The 26,593-nt window shown below is 56.8% G+C and overlaps 4 protein-coding genes across 6 annotated transcripts; 2 read left to right on the forward strand and 2 right to left on the reverse strand.

Moving 5' to 3' along the window:
• The first annotated feature begins 1,560 nt into the window (after nucleotides 1-1,560).
• Nucleotides 1,561-6,173, forward strand: EIF4EBP1 (eukaryotic translation initiation factor 4E binding protein 1). Of its 2 annotated transcripts, none has more exons than XM_048287498.1 (3): nucleotides 1,561-1,777; nucleotides 4,503-4,673; nucleotides 5,820-6,173. In XM_048287498.1, exons 1-3 carry the CDS (start codon nucleotides 1,630-1,632, stop codon nucleotides 5,849-5,851), a joined length of 351 nt encoding a protein of 116 aa, XP_048143455.1. In that variant the 5' UTR covers nucleotides 1,561-1,629; the 3' UTR covers nucleotides 5,852-6,173. The 2 variants fall into 2 exon arrangements, with proteins under 2 accessions (XP_048143455.1, XP_048143454.1); XM_048287497.1 differs by having other exon boundaries at nucleotides 1,562-1,777; nucleotides 5,817-6,173.
• A 4,368-nt stretch (nucleotides 6,174-10,541) lies between these two features.
• NODAL (nodal growth differentiation factor) lies at nucleotides 10,542-13,189 on the reverse strand. Its single transcript, XM_048287460.1, has 3 exons — nucleotides 12,847-13,189; nucleotides 11,524-12,296; nucleotides 10,542-11,424 (listed from the first exon to the last, which is right to left on the reverse strand). The coding sequence occupies exons 1-3, from the start codon at nucleotides 13,133-13,135 to the stop codon at nucleotides 11,272-11,274; spliced, it is 1,215 nt and encodes a 404-aa protein (XP_048143417.1). The 5' UTR covers nucleotides 13,136-13,189; the 3' UTR covers nucleotides 10,542-11,271.
• An 849-nt stretch (nucleotides 13,190-14,038) lies between these two features.
• Nucleotides 14,039-21,647, forward strand: ASH2L (ASH2 like, histone lysine methyltransferase complex subunit). Of its 2 annotated transcripts, XM_048287458.1 has the most exons (17): nucleotides 14,039-14,113; nucleotides 14,350-14,419; nucleotides 14,700-14,845; nucleotides 15,105-15,193; nucleotides 15,509-15,603; nucleotides 15,691-15,786; nucleotides 16,009-16,104; nucleotides 16,315-16,390; nucleotides 17,038-17,055; nucleotides 18,386-18,479; nucleotides 18,806-19,023; nucleotides 19,220-19,387; nucleotides 19,469-19,662; nucleotides 20,013-20,105; nucleotides 20,227-20,325; nucleotides 20,629-20,688; nucleotides 21,075-21,647. In XM_048287458.1, the coding sequence occupies exons 2-17, from the start codon at nucleotides 14,363-14,365 to the stop codon at nucleotides 21,180-21,182; spliced, it is 1,707 nt and encodes a 568-aa protein (XP_048143415.1). In that variant the 5' UTR covers nucleotides 14,039-14,113; nucleotides 14,350-14,362; the 3' UTR covers nucleotides 21,183-21,647. The 2 variants fall into 2 exon arrangements, with proteins under 2 accessions (XP_048143415.1, XP_048143416.1); XM_048287459.1 differs by lacking the exon at nucleotides 17,038-17,055 and having other exon boundaries at nucleotides 14,040-14,113.
• Nucleotides 21,648-22,002: 355 nt separating this feature from the next.
• On the reverse strand, nucleotides 22,003-24,889 carry STAR (steroidogenic acute regulatory protein). Its single transcript, XM_048287461.1, has 7 exons — nucleotides 24,602-24,889; nucleotides 24,002-24,115; nucleotides 23,627-23,754; nucleotides 23,388-23,546; nucleotides 22,777-22,961; nucleotides 22,488-22,581; nucleotides 22,003-22,400 (listed from the first exon to the last, which is right to left on the reverse strand). Exons 1-7 carry the CDS (start codon nucleotides 24,663-24,665, stop codon nucleotides 22,293-22,295), a joined length of 852 nt encoding a protein of 283 aa, XP_048143418.1. The 5' UTR covers nucleotides 24,666-24,889; the 3' UTR covers nucleotides 22,003-22,292.
• Nucleotides 24,890-26,593: the final 1,704 nt, after the last annotated feature.

The following is a 26,593-nucleotide window of genomic DNA, read 5'->3' on the forward strand; positions in this document are numbered from 1 at the left end:
GAAATGGCAGCGGCTGCCTCGCTGGGTTGGGGGTCACTGCTGATGTCATTTCATGCCGGAAATGTTGTTTTCCTGCCCCAGTGCCCAGTAATCGATTCAGCAGCTGGCACAGGGCGAGGGCTGCCTGCCAGGCACCACAGCCTGCCTGGGCTCCCGAGGGGTACCACAGCCTGCCTGGAGTCCCACAGGACCCTGGGGGGCAGAAACACCCCTGTCCATACCCCAACCTGGCAGGAGACCACTGCCCTGGACACCGAAATGCTGCCCCATAGGAAATGCTCAGAGATGCCCTGGGGACACCCAGCACCCCGGAGCGGGACCGTGGCTCCGCAGGGATGAGGCTGGCCCTGGCCACGGTTCGGAGCAGTGCGTGGCTGCCGAGCTCCATCTGTCGGAGCCGGGCTGTTGGTTTGGGCAGGACGGGGCTGGCTGTGTCCCACCACCGCCCGGAGCAGGAGAGCAGCCTCAGGCCCCGGCCCAGGGACAGGCACTGCCACAGCCTCGGTGACCCCGCCGTGCTGCAACACAGGCGGAGCGCTGCCGAAATGCTGCTGGCATCTGCTGGTGTCTGTGCCGTCATCCGTGCTGGAATCCAGCCTGGCTCCCGGCATCCCGGCCGTCAGCAGATGTCAGCACCGGACCGGTGTCCGGTGAGGGTCAGCAGAGCCCTGTGGCCACGGCTGGGGGACCAGGGAAGGGATGAAGGGCTTCTTCTAGAGGGTACTCGTGAGCAGGGTGGTCCCAAGGATGCTCTGAGGGGTTTCATGCCCGGGTTTCATCCCTGCGTTCCCCAGCCTCCCCCGTGCCCAGCCCAGGGGTCCCGCCCAGCCGACCCTGCGCCCCTCCCACCACAATTCAGCCTCTCTTTAAAACTTTTCTTTTATAAGGTATTAAGACAAACCCTATTTTTCCACAGCTCCAGGCCCGGCAGCCCCACCGGAGCATCCCCGGGCACACGGCGTGGGGGATGCCGGACCCGTGTGTGGCCCCCCGGCTCCTCCCGCATTTGTTCCCGGCTCCTCGGGGGAGGCAAAGCCATTTGGGATGGGGGTCTGCCACCCAGCCGGGCGGACATCTGTCCCCGCAGCGTTCCCACGGGGACCACTCGGACCTCCCAGGGCGGCCACCCCGCGTGGGCAGGGGAGGGCACGAAGGGGCAGCGCTGCCAGCACCCCCGAGGGCTCTGTGGGCTCCCCGCGTGGCGAAGGGCCCGCGGCACGGGAAGCGCGACCCTAGAATGGGGGGCACGGCCCGAGGGTGCCCCGGGGGCAACGGAGCACAAAAAGGGGACCCGGGGTCCCTTCGGGGGTCCCGCCCAGGCCCCGCCCAGGCCCCGCCCAGGCCCCGCCCAGGCCCCCGTCCAGGCCCCCGCCCAGGCCCCGCCCAGGCCCCGCCCAGGCCCCGCCCAGGCCCCGCCCAGGCCCCGCCCAGGCCCCGCCCATTTAACGCGAAACCCCGCCCCGCCTGCTTTGCATAGCCCCGCCCACTCCCGGGCCCGCCCCGCCCCCGTCACTGCGTGGCCCCGCCCACTCCCGGGCCCGCCCCGCCCGCCGGAAGGGGCGTGGCGCTGCCCGGAAGCGGCGGGCGGGCGGCGGCAGCGCCGGTCCCGCTCCCGGTCCCGCTCCCGTCATGTCGGGCCGCTGCTGCCAGGGGCAGACGCCCAGTCGCGACATCCCGGGCCCCGGCAAATGCCTCGCCCTGCCCGACGGGGCCCCGCTGCCGCCCGGCGACTACAGCACCACGCCGGGGGGCACCGTGTTCGGGACCACGCCGGGCGGTGAGCGCCGGGCCGGGCGGGGTCCCTGCGAGGGGGGACTGGGCGGGCCCTTGTGGGGGGAGAGCGGGGAGGTCTCACCTGGGGAGGGGGCTCGGTTGGAGCGGAGAGGGGAGCTCTCCCCTTCTGTCTCAGCAGGAGAACGGGGAGTCCCCGCTTTGTCCCGGGACGCAGCGGAGGTTTGGGGGGGCTGGGGCAGCAGGACAGCACCTGCCCAGGTGTCCGTGCTGGGGAAACACGGCAGCGCCTCGGGAGCCTCGCAGGGAACAGCCTCGGCCTCCCCGTGGTTACTGATTAATTCTAATCTCTAATATTTGCTGTTTTCTTTGGCAGTCAGCAAACCCTGGGGCCTTTTTCTTTATTTCTAATCCCAAATTGCTCCAAATTCTGGAGGCACAGCGCTCCGCTGCTGCAAACAGGCCGTGGGCTTGTTCCCTCTTTGTCTGCTGCGACGTCCTGTGCAGCCTCAGGAAGCTGCCGGGAGAGGAATCTGTGGGGATTTCATCCTCAAGTAAGAGTAACAAACCGATTATGCTAAGGGCTCCTCCATCAGAGAGGTTTTGTGTCCCCATCTCCTCCTTGGGTGTTTAATTTTGGCAGTTTGGCCCCGAGAGAAGTGGCCGCGGTTCCAGGTGATGGCACCTGGCACAGGGTCAGTGTGGGGAATTCCAGCTGCCTCTGGTGCCCCTGAGCCGGGGCTTGGGGTGATTTTTTTTCCACGCCCTGTAGAATGCAGGTCACTGCCTCCCTGCCCAGGTGGATGTGAGCAGCAGGAATGATGAAGCCGTGCCTGAAGTTCAGCCAAAAGAACAAACTGTGGGAGGGGATGGAGGTTTTGTTGGTCCCTCGGATCTACCACAGGATTCCAGGGGTTAAAATTCGGAGAGAAGGGGAAGTGACACTGCTGACTGACTCACCGAGGTTTGTGTGTGCAGAAAAGCTGAGGTTTGGGGTTGTTTTGGCCATGTGTTCCCTCTGAAAGCAGGAGATCGCTGCAGGGATTGTGTTGGGGTGTAGGAGACTTCCCCAGCGTGGGTAGCACAGCAGAAATGAGCAATTAGCGGCGCGCAGTAATGAGCCCTCCGGGGCTGTCAGCTCTTGTTCCCCGGGGAGTTGCCGAGTGTCGGCAGCGAGAGGAGAGGCTGGACCGTGTTTGTGGCCGGGGTGTGCCCACCTGGCAGCGCTCGAGGCTGTCCCGGCCCGTTTGGGGACAGCGTGTGCTGCCCGGCCCTGCTGCGGCATCACCCCGCTGCTGGAGGGAGGGAGGATTCGGAGCTGCTGGAGGACAGACACGCAGGGCTGCGTGTCTGCCTTGTGGTGCTCTCAGGGAGCCGAGCATCCCGTGGTGGGTGGGTTTTCCTGCTAAATACACCCTGGCCTCCCTGACAGCACCGGGGAGCTGCTGGGAACGTGGCTTTGGGCGTGTGAAGGAGCCTCTTTGTGCCTGGGGCAGCCCAGGCTGGGTGTCCTGCCCAGGGTGTCCTGCTCCAGCTGTCCACAGGCCCTTTGCTTTCGGGAGCTCTGGGCATGAGGCTGTTGGAGGAACGTGGAAGCTCCGTGCTCCCGGTGCTGGTACATGAGCCGCAGTTCCAGGAATCCCTGTCCTAGTCCTGCTCCCTGAGCTTCCCAGGAATTTAACACCCCTCTCCCAGCCAGCTGACTGTTGGGTTGGATCCTCCTCCTGAAACAACTCAAGTTCAGAATCATCAGTGAAAAGTTTTTCAGTGTTTTGAGAACTCCCTGGCAGAACTTGGTTGGAACACAACACCCGGACATGTTGTTTTATGTATTTATTTTATATTTATAGTGTTCAAACCAAAGGGAGTTGATTGTTCCAGGACAGATGGTGACGGGAGCTGTTTGCCCACATGTGTGTACTTTAGTTAACGCTTTTGGGGAGGGCACAAGGACAAGTTCCTTTCCCTCTGGCTGGAACAGGAGCAGAGCAGGACCTACCTGATCCAGAGGGGTGTGCAAACACTGTTTTGGGAAGCAAACACTGTTTTCCAGCACTTCCTGGGTTAAGGCTGTGGGCTGTTTGGAGGGATCCCTTTTCTGCCTGTGGTTTTTGAGCTTTTTCCATGAAATTCCTTTATAAGGAACAGGGTGTTCCGTGGTGTTCCTAGAAATCCATGCCCAGAGGCTCGATGTGGTAGGCTGGAGCTGGGTGGTTCCTGGTTAACCCTTGGAGCATTAGCAATCTGTGTAAGCCTTGAGCAAGGTGTGTGTAGCTGCTGCTCTGCCAAGGGACATGTCCGTGCAGGAATTCCCGCTGGGCAGCGCTCAGAGGGACACGGCCCTGCCACGTCCTGTCCCCTGGTGTGTATTCACCTGCAGGTTCAGGTGGGATGTGGGTTCTGGTCGTGAGTGGAAAATAAATTCAGTTTTCTGTTTGCTTTGTGGGCTGGTGTGACCTTGAGCAAGGTGGAAGGGGCTGGATCTGCTGCTTCCAGCCCCTGCCTGGGGTTTGGAGTCCTGTGTTGCTCTGGGCAGCAGCTGGCAGCGTTTGGGTACCTGATGCCTCACCTTTAGTGGCAGAAATGGTGACAATGTACCTGGCTTTGGGGTGAGGTGATGTAGACTGAGCAGTGAAGCACTACATCACAGCTATCGCTTAGATACCCGAGAATCCCTGAGTGGTTTGGATTGCAAGGGACCTTAAAGATCATCCAGTTCCCCACCCTGCCCTGGGCAGGGACACCTGACCATGTTCCTGTCCCCCCCCCAGGTACCAGGATTATTTATGACCGTAAGTTCTTGATGGAATGCCGCAATTCTCCGGTTGCCAAAACGCCCCCCTCCGACCTTCCGGACATTCCAGGCGTTACCAGCCCGAACGTGGAGGAGTTGAAGCTTGAAAACCACCATGTCCAAAACTGTGAGGAGAAAGTGAGCACAGGTAAGCGCAGGCAGCAAAACCCCAACAACCCGTGAGGTGCGCTGCTGGTTCCTAGAAATTCCAGAGCTGGAGTGGAGCCAGGAGATTCCCGTGAACTGTGGTCAATTCTCCAATGACTTCTTGGAAAGTCAGACTGGGCTCGGTGTTACAGGGTAACAAGGTTCTCGTAGTTGTTTGATCCTGCTGTGGGCCCCAGCAATGTGACTTTTGCAGTTATTAGGTGTAATTTGATATAATTCCCATTAATTCAGCATTTGGGAAGCTGCTGTTGGATTAGGAGCCCTGTGGAGAGCAGAGGGGCAGCTGCTGCTGCCTCTCCCTGTGCTGGGCAGTGCTGCAGCTGCTTGGAGTTTCAGGTTACAATTCAGAGCAGGATTTACTTGGGTTTTTAATATCAGCCTGAGTTGTAAATTCCTCCTGCCTGTTTCTGACCCCATTTTGTGACAGGGACACTTCACTGAGGCCCTGCTGCAGCAACACAAGCCAATGTTGCCTTTGAAGAATTGTTTTAAAGTTATTTGAGGTTATTTCTTGAAGCAACCAGAACCCACCAAGTGCAAGTATTTATCTTCTCTCTAAAAACAAAGATCTGAAGGCTCTTATTCTGTGCTCACTCCAAGTAAAATCTTTCTAGAGTCAGGATTGCCTTGTGCCTGACACACTGTTGTGACCTGAAGTGGCTCACTGGGCTCCCTGGCACCCTGACATGCAGGCTGGGTGCTGGGTTGTGGCTCCCAGAGAATCCCTGTCCTCGGGAACAGCTCCTGGCTGCCCTCACTGGTTCCTGTCTGGCTGTGGGAGCAGCTCTTGGGATGATGAGTGTGAAATGTGCCTGTCTGGGTTGTCCCAGCGACTGTCCTCATGGTGGTTCTCTACATTCCTTGTTATGAGGAAATCCAGGTTAACAATAAATTATTTAAAGGGCATTTTCTCTACCTCTGCTCTGGTGGATCCCCCAGAGCTGACACCTTTACCAGAGCTTCACAAGATGGTTTTCACACCAACCCTGATGCCTGAATGCCGATTTTAAGCCCAAACGACCCCATTTCTGAAGCACAGCCAGCTGCCAGTCACTCCTTCACTAAAATCTTCGGTATTTAATGTGGAACTCTGAGGACTCACCTGTGCTTTTGTCCCTCCCAGCAGGTGAGGAAGAGCAGTTCGACATGGACATCTAACGCACCTGCCCGGAGAGTGCTGATCCAGTGAAGCACCAGGAGTTGTCTTGAGGATTCCCACCAGCCAGGCTTACAGCAGCCGATGCCTTGAGTGCCTTCCTGCTCCTGGGAAAGGCAGATGATTCCCTCGGGAGAGCAGAGCGTGTCCTGTTCCAGGGGCCGGGTCTCGGAATGCTGGAGGAGACACTCTCACCCCTTGGTTTTGGTTCCAGTTTTATGCTTTTGTTAATCATTTTAATACTGTAACAGTTACAGAAATGCAATATAAGGGAGAAATAAAAAATCATGTGGAGTCTCCTCGTGTGGAGATGAATGCAATAAATGTGGCTTCTGTCCCTTATTCCATCAAGAAGCTGCTGACCTGAGGCATTAAAATGGGTCAGGTGCTTCTGTGCCTCACCCTCAGGTACCCCCTGTGCTGCTGGGGCTGGGCTGAACACCCCTGTGTCCCACCTGGTCCCTGGGGCAAGTTTTGGTCTGCCAGATCTGTGACAGAAACTGTCCCCTGAGTGTTTCCAGAAGGCTCTGTCACAAGGTGCGTTCTCTTGCCTGCCTGGCAGGGGGCCGGGCTCAGGCTGCAGGTGGGAATATTTGGGATCAGTTCAGCTGGAGGCACTTGGAGGGTCCCTGACTCTGAGCTGCCTTCTGCCCTGCCAGGGAAAGGAAGGAGCCTCCAGCTTCTCTGCTGCAATTCCTTCTTCCTGGCATGTGTTTGCCTAGGTTTGTGATCCATGCTGAAATTTCCATGCTGCTTTACCCTCACTTCTCTTTTCCATCATGTGGTGGGCAGGGAGAAGAGCTTTGGGGAAGAGGGTTTCACAGGGAGGTTAGAAACAAAGTCTGTCAGGGTTCGAGAGGGGCGTTTTCAACCAATAAAGTTAATTTTGCTGTGGGAATGTTCAGATTGGGTCCCCAGAGCAAATATCTTCATTTTTAGCCTCAGTGAGGTTTGATAAATGCGGTCTGGACAGTCTGTAAGACACATTGCTGTGCTACTGCTGGGGGGTGGGGGCAACCTCAAAGGAAGAGAATCCGGGGCACAGCCTGAACTTCAGACTTCCTAAACCACAAGGAGCGTCTGTGCAAATCAGGTTTGGTAGATAGCATTTAAATACCTGCTAATGAAGCTCAGTGGTGACATTATGATATGCAAACCCTCAATAATGAGTAACAGAACAAAGCAATTGCTGCAGATAAACATGCATTTCTCTAGGATAAGATTTAAGGGTTTCTCTGAAACCTTAATGGGAGCAAATCCAAATTTATTGCCCTCAGGTGTGACTTTATCAGTTTCAGCTGCACCAGTTACGTTCTGATGAGGGTTTAGAGAGGAGCTGCTGTAGCTGGGACAGACCTTTTTCTGTGTTAAAGTGGTGGTTTTGATTAAAAATGGCACTGCTGGGCTGTGGTGCAGCTGCAGTCCAGCTCCTCATGTCCTCAGAGCCCTCCTGCTCCGGTCACTGCTGGCGCAGCAACCCCCAGCTGCAATTTCCGCAGGGGCAGCATCAGTTTTTGGTTTAGGAAAACTTCCCATGTTGATGGCAATTTCCCCAAAGCTCCCCTCCTTCGGGGGAGACTGAAATAGCCGTGACAGGCTGGGGAGGGTGTGCAGGGACTGAATCCGGGCGCTTGTGCTGGGGCTCGTTCTCCTGCTCTGTCCGGAATTCTTGCTCCAGCGTGGGTTTACAGTGGGAAGGGTTGGATCGATGGAACCCCTCGGTGGGCAGGTTTCCTGGACAGGGACCTCTCTCGGCAGCGTTGGGTGTCGCCGTCCCCTGAGCTGTGTGTCTGGGCAGTGTCCCACTCTGTCACCCGGGACTGTGGTTTCGGTGGGAGACACGGTGCTGGTGGCCCTGGGACCGCCCGGAGGTGCCATCCCAAGCTGAGGGCTGCACATTCAGGCAGTTTGGGGTAGAAAAGAGCCGATTTCAGCCTCGACCTGCCATGGCTGTTGCAGGAGCAGGAGTCTTGTGGCGTTGAGATTTGGTGCCGGTACGAAAGTGGCTGCCTGGTTTTTGGGGGTGTCAGGTATTGCAGGTAATGCTCCTAAGCGCCATTCCCTCCCACCTGTAGGAGAGGTAACACGTGCTGGAGGTGTTAAGTGCTTTGTCTATGCCCCGGCAGCTTTGCATCGGTATCTGCTGCTTATGCAGATCTGGGGAACATCAAAGCACCAGGTGCCTCCGACAGCGATTCGTGGCTGATAATTCGGAGGGAGGACACCCCGTGAAACACCTGGCCAGGTGTGACCAAGGGTCCGGCCGAAATGGTCAGAGCTCCTGCTGGGTTCTCGGTGCAGGGCCCTGGGGCCATGGGCACATCAGGGCAGTTGTGGGGGGCAGAGAGAACCGTGACCAAAGCAGTGGATGTGATGAGGTGATGTGACACCCGTGGACATCTGCTCTGATGCAATTTGTCCTAAGCCCATTCCTTAAACCTTTCGTGGTGTGGGACCAAGTGGTCTCAGCATCCCATTGCTCTGGTCCTTCACTCCCTCCCTCCCTCCCTCCCTCACATCCCCAGCTGCTGCATCCTTCAGCCAGACAGTTTTAGATCCATCTCCTGCCTGCATTCATATTTGCAGCTCTCCAAGCTTGCCTGAGCCTTGTGAGGAGCAGCTCAGCATTCCAGGGCAGATCCCTGCTTCACCAGGGTCTGTTCCTCACCCCACACTTGCGCTCCCAGACCGAGGAGCTGCTTTTTCCACGGGCTGAGCCCAGTTGTGCACAGTGGGAGGGAGGGAGGGAGGGAAGGAGGCAGTCGTGGGTGGCTGAGGCACAGCTGGGATGCTCCGGGGAGGTCCAGGGACAAGTTGGCTTTGTCGTTGCATTTCCCATCCCAGCCCCTTTTTGTCTCAAGCAGGCACAGCAGCACAGCCGGTGTCCCTGTGTCCTGCCCCACATCCCTGTGTCCTACTCCGTGGCCCTGTGTCCTGCTCTGTGTCCCAGTCACGGGACGAACACCACCTGCCCGACCCAGCTCGTGCTTTAATGCACCATTTGTACAAACATCACCCTGGGCCTGTGATAAGACCCCTCGGTCTGTTTGTTCTCGCTCTTTCCTTTTTGTGTGTCCAAAGTAATCTGTGGCTGCTGTCCCCGCGGCCAAGCCAGCCCTTCCCCTTCCCTGCCAGCTCTCCCCCAGCCCTGGGGTGCTGAGGGGTCGCGGGCAGGACCCCGTGGCAGGACTGGGGCTGTCCCCCCACTTTATCGTCCTGCGTGTCTGGGCTCCCTCTGTCCCTCAGCCGATGTGGATTGGGGCAGGAGCAGGGCCAGAGCTCTCCCTGCTCAGCTCAGGTTCCCCCTCACAGCCCGCGCCTGGCAGAGCCCGGCTCACCAGCAGATCCTTGCCTAAACCCGACTTTATTGTCATTGTCCACACTTTGATGTTTTCCTTACAGCCCTGGAATCTCAGCCTTTATTTTTCCACCCTGCTCTTCCCAGGGAACGGCTGTTGCCTCCCCCTGCCCCGCCACAACTTTTGAACCCGCTGCTGGATTCCAGGCAGGCGTGACGGAGGGGCAGAGATGGCAGAGATACAGCATCCTGCCGGGGCTGGGGGGCAGGGGGTCCAGCGTGGGCGCTGGGGGAGTGAATCCTCCTGCTTTGGAACCGTTTTTGAGCAGGAGTAGCAAAACTGTGGAGAAAGAGGCAAAATAATGTAATTTTACATCACGCAGAGCACAAATGTGCAGGTTCCTGCTTGCCTTTGCCTCCTGCCGGGGGTCAGCCCCGCGCCCCCGGCCCACCCTTGACAGCTCCTGCAAATGACCCTCTAATGACGGGATGGTCCCAGTGTGAAAGCTGTTGGAATATGTAAGCGGCCCCGGGGAGGGGCTGCGGGGGCGGGGGAACACCAGACACGCTTTGTTTACCCGCCGGCCGGGATGTGGATTGGGGATAATCAGGCTGGCCTGGGATGTGGAGTCGGGGCCGCTGGTCCCAGGAGGGGCGGGGTGGAGGTGGCCCCTGTCCCGTCCTGCGCAGCCACCGGGGCCACCCGCCGCCAGCCCCGACGCTTGAGGTTCAGCCCGTCCCCTCTGCTGCGTGGGGGCCACCAGTGGGTCCCCACGCGTGTGTCGTGTCCCCATCCGTGGGGGCAGCTGTGAACCTGGGGGATCCCAGACCCGCGGCCGGGGCTGCAGCGGGGACAGCTCGGTCAAACGCGGGGACTGATGCAGGAGGAGCAGCCCCTCCCCAGCGCTGCCGTGAGGGAGGGCACGGTCACCCCGGGGCACTCGAGACCCCGGGCATCGCCCCCATCACTCCTCCGGATGGGTGACCCAGAGGAGTTGGCTTGGAATTCACTGTTCTGACAGGGCACAGCCCTTCCCTTATCTCCGAGGGGTAAAAAAGGAGGAAAATCCCTTTAGCCTCCCCTTCCACGCCTGCAGGTGCCTCCCTTGCTCTTGAGCAACCCCCCATCAGGGTGGGAACAGCTTCGTCCTTATCTCACGTGAGCTTTGGAGCTTTCGAGCATCTTTTGCACTGTCGGAGGGACCCCATTGCTCTGGTAGTTTCAGGAGCAGCCAGCGCCCACCTGCTCTCGGAGCAGGCTGCAGCCAGAGCAGGGAGAAGCTCTGGATGCAATAGATGGAACACAGAGAAGGGGAGACACCCTGGCAGACCATTAGCAGCAAAAATCAGCAGAATCCAACGGGCAATTTTATCATATATATAATTTATTGATGAATTGTACAGCTTTTGTGTGACCTTTTCGCTACCACCTCATCCAGCAAGGGGAGGAAAAGGCTTGAGTAGAGCTGTGGTTACTTGTTTGTAACAGCTGCCCACCTAGATCTGCCAGCTGGGGCTCTGGACATTGGGTAATACACTCACTTGTCTGAGTTGTAATAGAAATCTGATCGTTTTAATAGAAATATAATAGAATTCTTAGGAGAAATGCCTAAACCCCCGGGGAGATTGAAAATCCCAGTGGTGTGGATGCTCAGCATGGCCAGACACTGCAGCTGCAGGGTCCTCAGAACCTGTGGCCACTGGTGATTCCCGTGGCTGGGAAAAGCGGCATTGCCTGGGCCGTGTCGTGGCAGGGAGCGATGCTGCTGCGCTCCAGTCCTGCTCCTGCTCCTCAGCTCCTGCTTCTGTCCCAGACACAGCGGCCGCCAGCGCCGCAGCTCCCTGGTGAACACAGCGCGGGGCACCCACCACACCAGAGCTGCCCCTGGGGCCACAGGGAGGTGGCTGGTGGCCTTTTCCACACGGAGCCTGGATCCAGCCAGGCACTGTGGCCACGCAGTGCTGCAGAACTGCTGGGCACCTCACTCCTCCCCAGGTCTAGCCAGGGGTTTGCCAACCCACGGGTGTGTGAGCTTCAGAGATGCCCTGGTCTGTGCAGCGGTCGTGGTCCTTTGGGCACTTTTGGGCAGAGATGTGCACCTTCGTACAGGCTACGAGGTGGCCTCAGTTGCAGCCACACTCCTCGATGATCATGTCCTCGTGGTGACGGACAACGATCTCGCCCTTCTCGTAGTAGAGCATGGAGAGGGGACTCATCTTGACCGGGGAGCAGGCAGGACACGGCACCTGGTTGGGCTTGTAGAGCTGCAGCAAACTCTGTGGGAGACACGGGAAGGGCAGAACATCCCCCTGCTGCGGGCAGGGCCTGGGGGTGTGGGGGGCACGGGGCATGCAGGGGCAGCCACCCCCTCTTACCTGTATGTACGCGTGGTTGGTGGGCTTGAAGGTCTCATCCACGGGCGAGGGGCACAGCCCTTCGCAGCGGTAGGCGTTGTACTTCTTGGGGTAGACAATCCAGCTGCCCCAGCCCGTCTGCTCGAAGTCCACCACCATGTCCACCCGCCTGCACAGGGCCCTGCCCTGCTCCCGCGCGGTGGCCGCGGCAGGGTCGCTCACTTTGATCCTCTGCTTCTCCATCCTGTTCCTGCGGTGCCGGCGCGTCCCCACGCCCTGCGAGCTGTCACGCATGATGTACTTGGAGGTCTCCGCGGTCCTGATGAGGCTGTGGTCTCCTGGAGACTTGTCTTTGGAGAAGACGAGCAGCAGGACTCTATCTGCCACATCCTGGGGCAGGACTGGGTCCCCGTGGCCGGTGTCCCTCGGGGCAGTGGTGGCCGGGGCAGCCGACCCTCTCACCTCCCACTGCCCCCTTCCCGTGGGACTGTGGTGCCCAGCAACCACAGCTTGGTGGAGCCAGGACCGGAGCAGGTTGGTGACCTCAAAGACTTTCCAGGAGGCCTGGGTGGCAGAGGGGCTGCCAGCCACGGTGCCCAGGAAGAGCTGGTGGGCACAGGTCCCATCTCCCCGGCACCTGTGCCGCTGGCTGTGGTAGATGTCCAGGGAGACGTTGTGGGCACGGGAGGGGCCAGGCAGGCGGACGCGGAGCTGAGCCAGACTCACCTCCTGGCTTCTGGAGAGGGAGGACATGTCGAAGGAGAGCGCCCAGCGGGAGCCGTTCTGCAGGGAACCTGAAAGCCAAGGGCAGGGTGAGGGGACATGGTGCCAGGGGTGCCAGAGCTGGGGGGGACGGTGCCCTCGCGTACTGCCAGGGAACCAGCCTTGCGGTGGGAACCCGAGGGGCGGGAGAAAGCTGCTGGATCCACCTGAGAGCCAGCGAGAGCCTCAGGCAGGGCTGGTCCTGGGAACGGGGCTGGTCCTGGGAACGGGGCTGGTCCTGGGAACGGGGATGCTCGGGACAGCGGGGATCCCTGGACAGGCATGCATGGGGACGGTGCAGGTCCCGGGGATGGTGCTGGTCCCAGGACAGGGAGGCTCGGGGACAGTGGCAGTCCCGGGAAGAGGGACGGTGCTGATCCCGGGAACAGGGTTGCCCGGGAACCGTAAGGGACCCAGGGACAGTGCCGGTCCCACGACAGAGATGCCCGGGAGCGGCGCCGGTCCTGGAAACAGTGCGGGAAACAGTGTGGGTCCCAGGACAGGGATGCTCGGGGACACTGAGAGTCCCGGGGACGGTGCCGGTCCCAGGATAGGGATGCCCGGGACCGCGGCCTCACTCACCGTGTGGGGAGAGGCTGAGAGCGGCGGCGGCGGCGGCGGCGGCGGCGCGGAGCGGGGCGGGAGGGGCGCGGAGCAGCTGCAGCATCAGCGGGGGGCAGCGCGGCGGGGCGCGGGCCGGGGCGCGGGTCGGTGCCCAGGTGAGCGCCCGGGTGGATGCTCCGGTCGGTGCCCAGGTGAGCGCCCGTGTGGATGCGGTCGGTGCCCAGGTGAGCGCCCGGGTCGGTGCGCAGCCCAGGCGGAGCAGGGCGAGGGCGCAGAGCGCGAGCGCGGAGCGGAGCGGGACCCGCATGTCTGCCCCGGCCACCCGCGGCCGCCCTATTTGTACAGCGGCCCCGAGCGCCGCCCCGGGCGGCCCGGCACCCCCCTCCCCGACAGCCCCCTCCCCTCTTCTCCCCGTCTCTCCGTCCCTATCTCTATCCTCCCTCCCCTCCACCCCATCTACCTCCCGGCCATCCCTCCCCGTTTCCATCTCCCTCGTCCCTCGCCCTACTCTTTCTCCCTCTCTCCTTCTCCCCATCCTTCCCCCGCTGCCTCCAGCCTCATCCATCCTTCCATCCATCCCTGCCTCATCCCTGCATTCCTCCAGTTCTTCTCTTTCTCCCCGTCCCTCTCTCCTTCCGTCCCTCCTGGGCTCGTCCCGATCACCGTCCCCCTCTCCCTCCGTCCCTGTGGCTGGGGGTGGGGGGCGGTCACCCCCGCGCTGTGCGAGGACACGGCCCGGGACTGGGGACGAGTGACGCAGGCACATCCCCACCCCAGTCCATCCTGCCCTGCTCCTTGGAGAAGGGAGCAGCACCTGGGGCACCCGTGAGCCCCAATCTCTCCGGGGTGGGGGTGACAACGGGGGTCCTACCCCTCGCCACCCTCCCGGAGAGGCGACACTCGTCCTTTCCGGGGGGAAACGTGCTCAGTCCTCCCGCGGGGCACCGGGAACCTGGGGGCTGCTCCCGGTTTATTCCCCCGCTCTCAGCCCCGCACCTCGCGCCCAGACGGTGGCTGGGTGACGTCACGGCCGTGCACGGTGACGTCACGGCTCCCGGCGGCCGTCGGCAGGGGGCGCCGCTCGGCCGCGCTGGGGCGCCCCGGGCCCGCCGCCCTTTCAAGCGCTGAGTCTCGCGAGAGCCGCGCGCGCCTCTCGCGGGAGCGGGGTGGCGGGGAACATGGCGGCGGCAGCGGCGGCCGAGGGCGCCGAGCCCCCCCCGGAGCCTCCCCCGGCCCCGGAGCCCCCGGCCCCGCCAGAGCCGCCCGCCACCGACGCCGAGACCGGGTATGTCCCTCCCTGGGCGGGCCCGAGGGACCCCCGTACTCCCCCGTACCGTAAGGGCTCCGCGGGACCTGGCCTCGTTGCCATGGGAACGGGGATTGGGGTCCCGGCCCTCCCCGGGGGTGTCGGGGGGGTCCTGCGGCCCGAGCGACACCGGGGACCAGGCCCCGGGTCCGGGCTGTGCCCCGCGGTGCGGGGTCGGGGGTGGGCGCTCCGCTCTGACCGCTCTGCCCCGGCAGGGGGGACGCCGCCATGGTCGATGTCAGCGCGGCCCTGGAGACCGAGTCGGCCAACGGGAAGGAGCCCCTGGTAGGTGCTGTGGGCACGGAGGGGGCTGGCTTGGCCCGAAGGGCAGCATCCCCTAGCGCCAGCATTGGTTCCTTAAAGGGTTGTTTTGGAAGTTAAATCTTCACCCGCGTGGCTCATCCTCACGAACTGAGTGCACAAAACAGCTCCAGCCTGCTCGCAGTGCGGCCGTGGATTAGGGGAATGGATTTATTCCCTCTAAACTCCTGTCGTGGCAGATTCCTGCCCAAAGCCCCTGTGCTGTCTGCCCCGGGCGTTGTTTGATTCCTGGCTCTGGTTCCAGGATGCTGCCGGGGACGGCGCCGAAGCCATGGATGTCCAGGGGGGCTCGGGGGACGAGGAGAACGTGCGGCAGCTTGGCGAGATCGAGCTGCAGTGTGGGATCTGCACCAAGTGGTTCACAGCTGACACCTTCGGCATCGACACCACGTATGTGAGCTGGGCCAGCACAGGGCTTTGGTGGCAAAAGTGGAGTGTTTGGAGTCTGAGTTCCCAAGGACCAAGGCCCTGTCTATGTCCTTGAACACTTGGGAACTGGTGTGTTGTGTAAATAAAGCTTTGTCTGTGATAAAAGCACTCCCATGAAACACCACTGAGCCTCTAAGATGTTTGTGGTTTTAGGAGGGGGAGGAATAATTGGGTTTTAACTTGGAATAATTAGTTTCTTAACGCAGCTGCTTTTTCGCAGGTCTTGTTTGCCCTTCATGACCAACTACAGCTTCCACTGCAACGTGTGCCACCACAGTGGGAACACCTACTTCCTGAGGAAACAAGCGAGTGAGTTTGGGAAAAGGACATTGGGAGATGTTTTGTGCAAGGTCAACCTGGAGGTTTGGTTTTGTCTGAAGTCGGTGGGTGGGCTCTGCTGAGGCTTTTGGAATATGACCCGAAATCCAGTATTAATACCCATGTGTGACTTCTTCTAAAAATGTTTTGCTACTGATTTATGAAGGTAGTGTAAATGGTTCAGCGAGGCCTGGGTCAGCACAGAGTTTGGGAGGTTTTGCAGTTACTTGGGGTGATCACTGTGTACATGGGTGTCTGATCTTCCCACCAAGTGTAATTGTAGCCCTGGGGTGTTTTGTTTCTCAGATCTCAAGGAAATGTGCCTTAGTGCTCTGGCCAACCTCACGTGGCAGTCGAGGACGCAAGATGAGCACCCCAAAACGATGTTCTCCAAGGATAAGGTTTGGCTGTTGCGGAACTGCCGCGGGCTCACGTCAGGGCTGGTGTCAGTGAGGAGCAGCTCACACAAATGTTTTCTGTTCTTACAGGATATTATCCCTTTTATTGATAAATACTGGGAGTGTATGACAACACGGCAGAGGCCTGGAAAAATGACTTGGCCCAATAATATTGTCAAAACCATGGTAAGAATTGAGGGTAAATCTGTGAAAGAATTCCTGCAAATTTTGGTTTTCTGATGTCGGTGTGTGCTGAGGGCTGGGCTTGGAGCTACAGGGTGAAGATGCTGGTGCTTCTTAGGCAGCTGATGTACCTAACACATATTAGTAGGAACTACTGGGGTTTAAACACTTGTTAATGAATTTGTTACGATATTACCCTGTGTAACTAAAACTACTTTGCTTTAGTGTAAAGAGAGAGACGTGTTCCTGGTGAAAGAGCATCCAGACCCAGGCAGTAAAGACCCAGAGGAAGATTACCCCAAGTTTGGGCTTCTAGACCAGGTATGTAATGAGAGACAGGAGGAAGGCGGGGAGCTGAGAGGAGGGGTGGGGGGTCCTGGTACCTTTCTGCTCAGTCAGTGGGCAGATCTCTGCCACGAGCCTGTGTTGTGCCAGCAGTGGGTGGGAGCTCCAGCACCTGGAGTGCCCTGCCCAGGCTCGGAGTGGTCCCTTTGACCAAGTCTGTACAGCAGATTATTTAATCTCTTGCAGGATCTTGCCAATATTGGTCCAGCCTATGATAACCAGAAACAGAACAACGCCGTGTCCACAAGTGGAAGCTTAAATGGCAAGTTCTTTACTCGGGAGGGCTTTGGGTATTTGGGACTAAGATGCATTTCCAGTCCTCTGGGCATCTGTGCAGTTAAACTGTCGTGTGAACTGAGCTTATGCTTGTGCTCAGAACAGTCTCACTGTGCATTTTTATGGAAAGATTAACTTTACTTCTTGGGAAGGTTCAGCCGTTTCTTTGCGGTGACCAGATAAATCGAGATGTTCACTGAAAGCTGAGCTTGTCACTTTTCTCCTAGAGTGGTTTTAATTTATCTCCTTGAGTTATTCAGATTTCCTGTTGCTCTCCCTCTAAGAGTTGAAAGTAGCTGGAGGAAGTATAAATATGTATGTGTATGTTTAATTCCCTGTGTTCACTGCTTGTGTTTTGCTGTTCCTTTCTGTGGATGACTTCTGTGCTGTCAGCTTTCTCATCTTGATGAGAGTACTCAGGGCAACCTTGCTGCAGTAAATGAACTGCTAATGGGTTTATATATTAATAATCTTTATTAAGCACATCCCAGTAGTACAGACAGGAGTTATTTGGGGCTTTTTAAAGCAGGTTATAGATATCTGAGGTGTGTTGTTTCCATGTCATGCACTGGTTTTTTTCTATTTAATTTCTGGGAGACTGACAAACATGTGGTGCCACTTCTGTTCTTGCAGGTGGAGCCTCTCTGGGAGGTGAATATTTACCTTTCAGCTTCTAAAACTTAAGTATTGCTGTTTGCAAAGCTTTTTTTGCTCGATTCTCTTAGAAGCCGAAGTCAATCAAAAATGAAAGTGTGCCCTGATGTGATTGCAGTTGGACTTCAATACAAACCAGCAATTCCATTCTTTAATCTTTGGTAGTTCGAAGCTTTTAATTGCCATATTCTGCCCTACTTGACTGGTTTACAGGTTTTATTTATTTATTTTACACTTATGTTTATTTTTTATTTTGCATCAGTTGACCTGATGTAGTTTTAATGCTTGAATAATTGGTCTGAGATTTACAGTGCAATGGTTTGGGCAAGTAACTGTTGACAAACCGGAGAGCCTGAATGTTTGTCTGCACTGAAATCAGTGAGTGCAGCTGGATCAGGTCATGTTTGTGCAGAATATGGTATTCCCTGGATGGTTTGGATCCCTTACACTGTAAGGGAATGCTGGTAATGGAAGAGCTGACTGGATTTTTAGTTACCACACGAATGCGGTTCATGAAGGTGTTTATCTACAGTACATGAAATTTCCATCATTTTCCTTACAAATCAGCAGCAATACCTTTGGAAATAGCAGGATGATGAACTGCATGTATGATTTAATTTATTAAAACATACCGATATTAGTTTGATTAAATTTGACATGTAGCTTTTCCTGTACTACAGTTTTATAACTGATTGCTGAGTTCAGACTGATTTGCTGTTCAATCATGGAGCTGGCTTTAGTAGTACTGAAGAGAAACACCTCTTGCTTTTCATTTTTCCTCAACTTAGGTGTATTTTATTTTGTAGATGGAAACTGAACATTAAGTGCTTATTGCTGGTTGGTGTCAGTGTTCCTCCAGCACAGGGTCACTGGGTTGGTGGCTGTGCTGTAGGGTGGGTTTCTGCTGCTTCTGCAGAAATAGATTTGAGCTGTAACTGGAATCTCCATGAATAATAATAATAATAATAATAATAATGCCCCTGGAATGGATCCCATTGCTGTTGCCTGTAAATCTTCTGATGACAGAAAAGATTCTTAATTCTCACCTGAAAAGCTCAGGTTGAGCTTGTTTTGCTGCTCAATCTCCTTTAGCTTCTACTCCAAATTTAGACACCTCAAAAGCTGACCAGAAGCCAGCTGGCAAATGAAAGTTGTGGATTTTGCTGTGCTCGTTGGCAGTGAAGCCTGGTTCACATTAACTGTGGACAAAGGCACCTGAGCCCACGAGCTGATTTTGGTTTGGCTGCTCTGCCCCTTTCTCCCTGGAGATTCCGTGCGTGCGGGCGCTGCCGAGCAGCTCCTTACTGTGCCTGGTTTGTGTGTCCAGGGGGAATGGCTGCTGGGGGCAGCGGGAAGGGCCGAGGAGCCAAGCGCAAGCAGCAGGACGGAGGGACCACAGGAACAGCCAAGAAAACACGGAGGTGAGAGCAGAGGCGCCATGAGGGTGCAGGGATGGGCACAGGGGTGGACGCAGGGATGGCCAGCAGTCAGGGACAGTGGCACTTGTGGTACTTTAAGCTGCCTCCCAGCTGCCTCTGCCCTGGGTGGGTGTCTGGGGTCACTCCAGAGCCCTGTGATGTCACTGATGAGCCACAGGCTGTAAATGATTTGCAGTGGGTAAGTGTGTGCTTGTTTCACGCAGGCACGGGTGTGCAGCCCCTGAGTACAGGGACAGCTCTGCAGGGGTGTCCTGGGGTGACCTGTGACAGCACCTGGGAGATGCCAGCGTGGAGTTTCTGTGTTTCAGTGACCCGTTGTTTTCGGCTCAGCGCCTGCCCCCCCATGGGTACCCTCTGGAGCACCCCTTCAACAAGGACGGGTATCGCTACATCCTGGCCGAGCCCGACCCCCACGCACCCGACCCAGAAAAGCTGGAGCTGGACTGTTGGGCAGGAAAACCCATTCCTGGGGATCTGTACAGAGCCTGCCTGTATGAACGAGTGCTCCTGGCCCTGCATGACCGAGGTACAGAGCTCGTGAATCTGTCCAGGTGGTGTTTCCTTGCAGAGGCATCTGGGCAAGCTCTTGTTACCAGTCAGTAATGTTCCAGGTGCCGCTGCTCTCAGAGGTGCAGAGGTTAAATCCACCTCTGCGTGGTCACTTGCCTTTTGACATCACCACGTTAGAAACCACAAATAAGTGCTCGTGTGCTCCCCTGCAGCTCCCCAGCTGAAGATCTCTGACGACAGACTGACTGTTATTGGGGAGAAGGGCTATTCCATGGTGAGAGCCTCACACGGTGTGCGGAAAGGAGCCTGGTACTTTGAAATCTCCATGGATGAGATGCCTCCAGACACAGCTGCCAGATTAGGCTGGTCACAGCCCTTGGGTAAATAATTTTACAAAATATTTCTTAGCAGGTGCTCCTGCTACACTCTGTGTGTTCATGACGAAGCGTTTGTCTCCGCAGGGAACCTCCAGGCCCCTCTGGGATACGACAAGTTCAGTTACTCCTGGCGCAGCAAAAAGGGAACCAAGTTTCACCAGTCCATAGGGAAACACTATTCCTCTGGCTACGGACAGGGTGATGTCCTGGGATTTTACATCAGCCTTCCAGAGGATACTGAGACAGCCAAATCCCTGCCTGACACCTACAAAGACAAGGTGAGGTGCGAGTTCACTGTTGGATTAAGCATTGGCAGGTGGAGAACTGGAAAACGAGTTGCTGTGGCCTCACTCGCACCCCTGTCCGTGCATCCTTCCCACCCTGCCTCTGGGTACCTCCGTGGTTCATAGGGGAGAGGTCCAAAGTGTTGGTCTCAAGAAAGCAAAATCCTCCTGGATGAGATTGCCCACATCTCCTTTCACCTTCCCCTCCTGGCTCTCTAGCCTTTGAGCTGTAGGAATCGCTCCTCACAGGTACTCTGACACCAGGCACACCTGTCCCTGAGCAGGGCAGGTGGCAGGTAACAGCTTTTCAGGCTTGTTTCTGACGTCATTTGCTGCTATTTCAGGCTTTGATCAAATTCAAAAGCTACTTGTACTTTGAAGAGAAGGATTTTGTGGACAAAGCAGAGAAGAGCCTAAAGCAAGCCCCTGGAAGCCAGGTGAGTTGTTGCTGTCACTTCAGCACGTGCCTGGCTCGAGTGAAAGGGAGCAGAGATTAATCTTGTCAGGGCTGCTGTATCCTGACAGCCACCATCAGTGGGAAAACCCTTCGTTTTTCAGATCATATTCTTCAAGAATGGTGTCAGCCAAGGAGTTGCCTTTAAGGACATCTTTGAGGGGGTTTATTTTCCTGCTATTTCTTTGTACAAAGGCTGCACGGTAAGTGAGGAGTCTTTGAAAGAGAATTCCTAGATACATCAATTTCAGTAATGCACAAAGTGTGGGCACTCTGGGAGTGTGCCAAGTGAAAAGGAAAGATGGGAATTATTTTAGTGGCTCTGGAACAACGTTGCTGTTCGTATGTGTAATGGGATTATCAAATTGCTGTAGGAACATCAGCAGTGTTTGTTCCTGTGGGTTTGCACAAGGTGTGGGTAGGCTCAGGAGTAGGAAGGGACAAGGACGGAGGACTAAAGAAATTTTCCTGGCTTTTTAGATGTAATGAAAATGCATATTCCACAGGTTTCTATAAACTTTGGGCCATATTTCAAGTATCCACCGAGAGACATCACTTACCATCCTGTAAGTAAAACTGAAGCTTCCCCCCCCCCCATTTGAGAGCCTCGTTGTTTAAATCAAAGATGTTTTGGTGTGATTCATACCACACCTGTACCTGTCCTTCAGTCTCAGTACCTGGATAGTGTAGCCAAAAGGATTGTGTTTAAAAATATGTAAGGACAGATATCTCAATAAATCATTAAATTTTAATTAAATAATAGGTGCTGTTATCTCGTTCCTTTTGACAGACTGTTGCCTGTGTTGGCCTCATTTGTCAGTAAGGGGGCTGAATTGTTTAAGGAAACACTTGGAATTTCCCCCCCATACTACTGTTGTGAGGAGGGAAACAGCCCTGGGATGTGTGGTCACTCTTTGTCCAGGAGTGGAGCTAACTGTGCTTCCCTCTGCAGATGAGTGACATGGGCTGGGGGGCCGTGGTGGAGCACACGCTGGCCGATGTCCTGTACCACGTGGAGACAGAGGTGGATGGCAGGAGGAGCCCGCCCTGGGAGCCATAAACCCCCAACACCGTGGAGTTACTGCAGAGGAACATCCATCTCTCTCTCAGTGATCAGCCAAGGACCCAACAGGCTGAGGCGGATGCAGCCCTGGCTGGCAGGTGTTGTGTGTGTGTTCACACCCCTCTCCCCTGCCACTGTGAGGCAGTTCTGGGGTGTTTTGTGCTAGTTTGGGGCCTCTCTTGGAGCCCCCAGGACCATTAGACTGTCACTCGCTGGAGAAGGGGGTGTTGAACCTTCTCCTGGGCTGTGACAGGTCAGGGTGCAGCTGGACCTGCCAGGTGTAGGTACAGTGACCCCTGAGCTCAGGTGTGTTTGGCTGATGGTGACCAACAGCTCCCAGCCAGGACGGCTCTGTCAGAACAAGACGGCTGCATGTAAGGCTGAAATTTGGGCTTCTGTCCAAACTGTATTTTTTTTCCCCACAGACTGGAAACCAGTTTAAAAATAAAGGCTTTAACTCTTCTTTTTATTCTTGTCTTGTAAATTGTTACAAGTGACATTTAAACTCAAAGTAGCTACACTTGGAGATCTTTTGAGCTGAAGATCTGTGCACAGGAGTTACATGGGGCCTCCTGCTAATAATCATCATTGCAGAGCTTTGGGTGAATAAATAATTTGACACTTCTTATGTGTTCGTACAGGAAAAAATAAATTAGAACTGCTTTGAGGGGGAGAGAAAACAAAATTGTTGGTTAAGTAAGTGCTGTGTTTGAATTTTGGGAGAGTAAAATTTGACATTCAGTCAGGCCTATGTTTGCCTCACTGAGGATGTAACTTCTCAGTCATCTGTCTCCTTAATAACTAATTAGCCGAGACCTTTAACTGTAGACAGCACTAATTAAAGCTTTATTTATTCACTGAAAGTAATTAGGGAGGGTGGGGTTGGCTGACTGGGCCAGCATGTGCTCAGTTAAGCAACTGCAGGAATTAAATTTTTGTTCCTGCACTTACACAATGAGCTTCAACAAATAAACCTTTATATTTATTGATTGTAACTATGTATTAATTAGTGGAGTCTGCTATTAAAGGCCTTGGCTAATTGAAGCGAAAAGATTCCCTACTTTGCCCCTGAACAAAGCCCTGCACTGGGTGGTCAGCAGGTCGTGGTCAGCAGGTCACAGGCACTGGCCGGGCCAGGCGCTGCCGGAGGTGTTTGGCGAAGTCCACCTGTGTCTGGGACAGGACCTGGTTGATGATGGTCTTGGGCAGCCACCCCTGGAGAGGAGCAGACAGGGCCTGTGAGCAGAATCTGCCTCCCCCACAGCCCCTGGCTCCCCCCAGAGCCCTCCCAGCCCCGGGTACCTTGAGGTCGATGCTGAGCAGCCAGGTGAGCCGGGTCTGGGAGGGGCTGCCGGGCAGCGGGCGCAGGACCATGCAGGTGGGACCGTTCTCAGCCCTGGGATGGGAGAGAGGCCCAGGTCAGACCCAGCCTTGGACTTTCAGCCTCAAAAACACACTTTGGGATTTGGGGTTCCCGCAGCAGCTCCTGCTGCCCACACAAACCCAGCGACTCTGAGCCCACAGTAAATCCCTCCTGCCCTGTGGGGATCTCCCTCCCTGCACGCCCGTGAACAGACTGAGCAGGAGTTACCTGATGAACCCCTCCTGCTCGGGCATCGGCCCGTAGGTCGTGGACATTCCGGCCAGGACACAGGTGGAGCCACGTCTCTTGGAGCACCGGACGCTCACGAAGTCCCGGGGCCCAACAATGTTCCCGGGGGTCGCGGCCGCCTTCTCATGGGTGATCACCGTGTCCTTCCCAATCTTCTCCAGAATCTGCAGTTTAGAATTAAAACTTCCATTTGAAGTGTTTACTGCAAGCACAGCTGAGAGCTGCCTTTGGTTACCAGGTGTTCAGATACAGGGTCTGACAAAATCTTGGTATTTACAGTGACAATAATTCCAAATACTTGCCCGCCCCCAGGTGCAGAACTGTTTTCAGTTCCTGGGTGAAAATCTATTCCCTTACTGCTTCTGTGCTTCCTTGTACCTTGGGGCTATTTCTTCAGATCAGCCCCAATTTACAGCAGAACTGGCTGCTCCTTGCAGGAAAGCGCCTTTCCTGCAGAATTAGTCACACAGAAGCTGCTCCAGACTCGCCTCTGCTGCAGCAGCAACACAGATACTGCAAAACCCCTCTACATCTTCAGCAGGAAAATGGACAAAACACAGGCTGTGACATGTCTGACACACATTTCCTACCCTGACTTCTTTGACGTTGGGGTTCCAGTCTCCCATCTGCTCCATGTTGTCCACCAGCTCTCTGTACACCGTGTCCAGAGGCTGGTCCACCACCACCTCCAGCCGGAACACCTTCCCCACGTCCGGCAGCACCTTGCTCAGCACTTTATCTCCATTACCCTGGAGAGGGGATGGCAGAATTACCACCAGAGCTGCTCACAGGAGGGCTGCAGGGCAGCACCACAGGGCAGAGCACCCACCGCCACCGTCTCTGTCTTCCAGTCGTCCTGGTCCTCGAGGATTCTGAGGGATTTCTGCAGGGCTTCCTCTCCTTGCTTGATGTAAGACATTTCCATCTCGCTGAAGGGTTTCTCCTCCAGCCTTGAGCCTGCCAGCACCAGACAAAGGCAGGGTTGAGTGCAAGAACAGCGTTGTGCGAGATGAGCTTTATCTACACCAAATGCCCTTCTCTGTGCCCAGGGAATGGGGATTAAACCCAGTTCCCGCTCTGCCTTTGGTTCAGCAGAAGCACAGCCCACCCTCAAGCAGATCTTTCCCCAGCTGCTCTCTGGAGCCCCAGCCTGTGACGGTCTCCTCACAGCAGGAAGGAACAGCCCCCCTTAGGTGTCACTTACTGAGCAAGGAGCTTCTCCTGCGCACCTGATGGATCCAGGTGCTGGGTCCTGGGCTGCGGCAGGCGAGTCTGCTCAGCTCCTGGCTGATGGCCACGGCAGCTTGTCTCCTCAGACCTGAGAGAGAGAAGAGAGCGTGTCACCCGCTGGCACCGCACTGCTGGGGCCTTGCCGTGGGCTTGTCCCCAGTTTAAACACACAACATGGAACAGTCCCTTCTTGTCACCATCTCGGAGCCCCTACAGGGACAAGGAGTAGCTGGTTGCTGTTGCATTGCCCTGGCAGAGATTGTCCTAAACAATCCTGAGCTTGGCTCCAGCTCCAAGCCACGCAGCAGTAAAAATACTGAGGAGCATCGTGCAGTTGCCCAGGAAAGAGCATGGAAATGGATCACAGAGGAACAAAACCCTCACAGCCAGAGGGAGCATCACCCAGAGCTGGTCACAGGGACATGAGCCAGCCCCTCAGGCCCCAGTGACAGGTCTGGTGGCAAAAAAGGGTTGCAGGGACAGTAAATCACAAACCCCAACATGGTACAGAGCGGGGAGAGAATCCCCGAGGCCCAGCCGGGCAGGGGCTGCCCCGGCCTGGAGCCGGACTCACCGGTCATGTTGCGCAGGTGGCGGTAGGAGATGGCGGCGCAGAGCTTGGACGTGGCTGGCAGCATCTCCACGCAGGGTCGGAGCCGTGGGCTGGGCGCTGGCTGCGGTGGTGGCCGCGGTGTGGCTGCGGTGGTGGCCGCGGTGTCTGTCCGTCTCTGCCGAGTGCTGCTCTGCCCGGCCCCGCCGTGCACGGCCTTAAGTACGTGGGGCTGAAGGATTCTGCCCCGTCAGCCGGGAGATAAGAGCCGTCACGCCAGGCTGGGCCCCGCGGGCCAAGGCCAGAGCCGGCTCCCCACGCATCTGCCGGGGCTGCGGGTCAGCGCCGTGCGCACGGGGCTGGGAGCGTGCTGGGACAGGGCAGCGGCGACAGCCCGGCCACGGTCCGGCCACCTGCAGCCCCGAGGGGCAGGAGGGAGGCAGAGCTCCCCTGACCAGTTCCTGCTGTGCCTTGCCATGGACAGGCCCCGCAGCACACGGACCTGGGGCCCATGGCATGGATCATCAGCTGTGACAGAAAACAGATAATCACAGATCACACAACCATTGAGGATGGAAAAGACCTCCAAGGTCATCGAGTTCAACCTTTGATGGGTAAAAATGGATAATAATGGATAATAAGGGATAATGATGGATGAGACCATCTCACAGCACAACCATTGTGGAGTAACGAGTCAGGCTGAGCCTCTGCAAACACTGCACAAGAACCAGGACAGCCCATAGAATGCTGAATATTAAATACATTGAGCTGCTGAGCCTGGGACTGGAAGTGAGGGCAGCCCCAGGCAGCCCCCCTATTCCCCAGGCCCTGTTATCCTCCCCAGGGCTGGGAGCAGTGGGACACGGCGGAGCAGCGATAACGCTCAAGGCTGAAATGACATTTCTGGGATGAATTACGGCCTGGAGCCCAGCACTCCCAGGAACCCGTGAATTACAGCTGCTTCCTTTGACGTCAGCCCCTGCATCCTCCTGCAGGCAGCCTGACCTTCCTCCCCCCTATTTCAACAGCTTGGCCCAGGGGGAGGTCACCCCCTCACTGTGCCGGCAGCCGGCCCGGGGAGCCCTATGTCTTCCCCTGCCTGTCCCCAGCTTTCCCGAGATGATTTGGGTCCCACCTGTCATCCAGAATGGTGCTGCTGCTCCCCAGGATGTTCTTCTCCATCGTCAGGGCTGCCATTCTCCATTGTGTGCCAGAAAACACCTCCTGCTCAGGTCAGCGATGTGGGATTAGTTGGAGGTGCTGCAGGGACCGGGAGGAAGCCAGGAGCTGCACTGTCCCTTTCCAAAACTGGGAAACTTTACTGGGAAATCCTTTTTGCAGCTGAGCTCCCTCAAGTGTGTTTCCCAGGTCATGCCACAGCTCTCCCCATCTCCAGGCTTCACCCACCTGCTTCCACCTCCTCTCAGGTGCGGAGGGAAACCCAGGAGGGTTTGAAATCCCCAAGTCACAGCCAGGAGCATCCAGCCCAGAGCTCCAGCCAAGCACACACAGAGCACTGACAGCTCTGGGTGCTCAGGGACACCAGAGACACCCCAATATTGTGCACTGCCCCCAGCCCCCACAGCCCCCCTGCCCTGCCAGCGAGGGGGACACAGCTCCAGGGACCGGAGAGCCCCGGCTGCGAGGCATCCAGGACTGCTATCCCAGACGGAGCAGCCGCTCCCAGCACAAGGCCTCAGCACAAGGACACACAGTTGTTTGTGAGAAGAACCAAAACACCCCACGCAGAGCTGCCCCTCTGGCTCCAGGCTGGGGGGGCTGGAGGGGCACGACCCCCCCCATCAGTGCCCCTCAGGAGGGAGCACAGGCACAGTCACACTGTGTCACAGCACATGAGGAAATGTTCCAGGTGACCAGTCCCCAGAGCAGGACACAGACCCCAAAAAGGCACCCAGAACCCTCAGGGGGATCTGGTTAACTGGGACACCCCAGCCCCCACAGCCCCCTGAGACACCCCCCAGGCCCCTGCACAAAGTCACCACACAGCTCCATTTG

The sequence above is a fragment of the Corvus hawaiiensis genome, chromosome 27, assembly GCF_020740725.1.
Source record: "Corvus hawaiiensis isolate bCorHaw1 chromosome 27, bCorHaw1.pri.cur, whole genome shotgun sequence".
NCBI classification, from domain to species: Eukaryota; Metazoa; Chordata; class Aves; order Passeriformes; family Corvidae; genus Corvus; species Corvus hawaiiensis.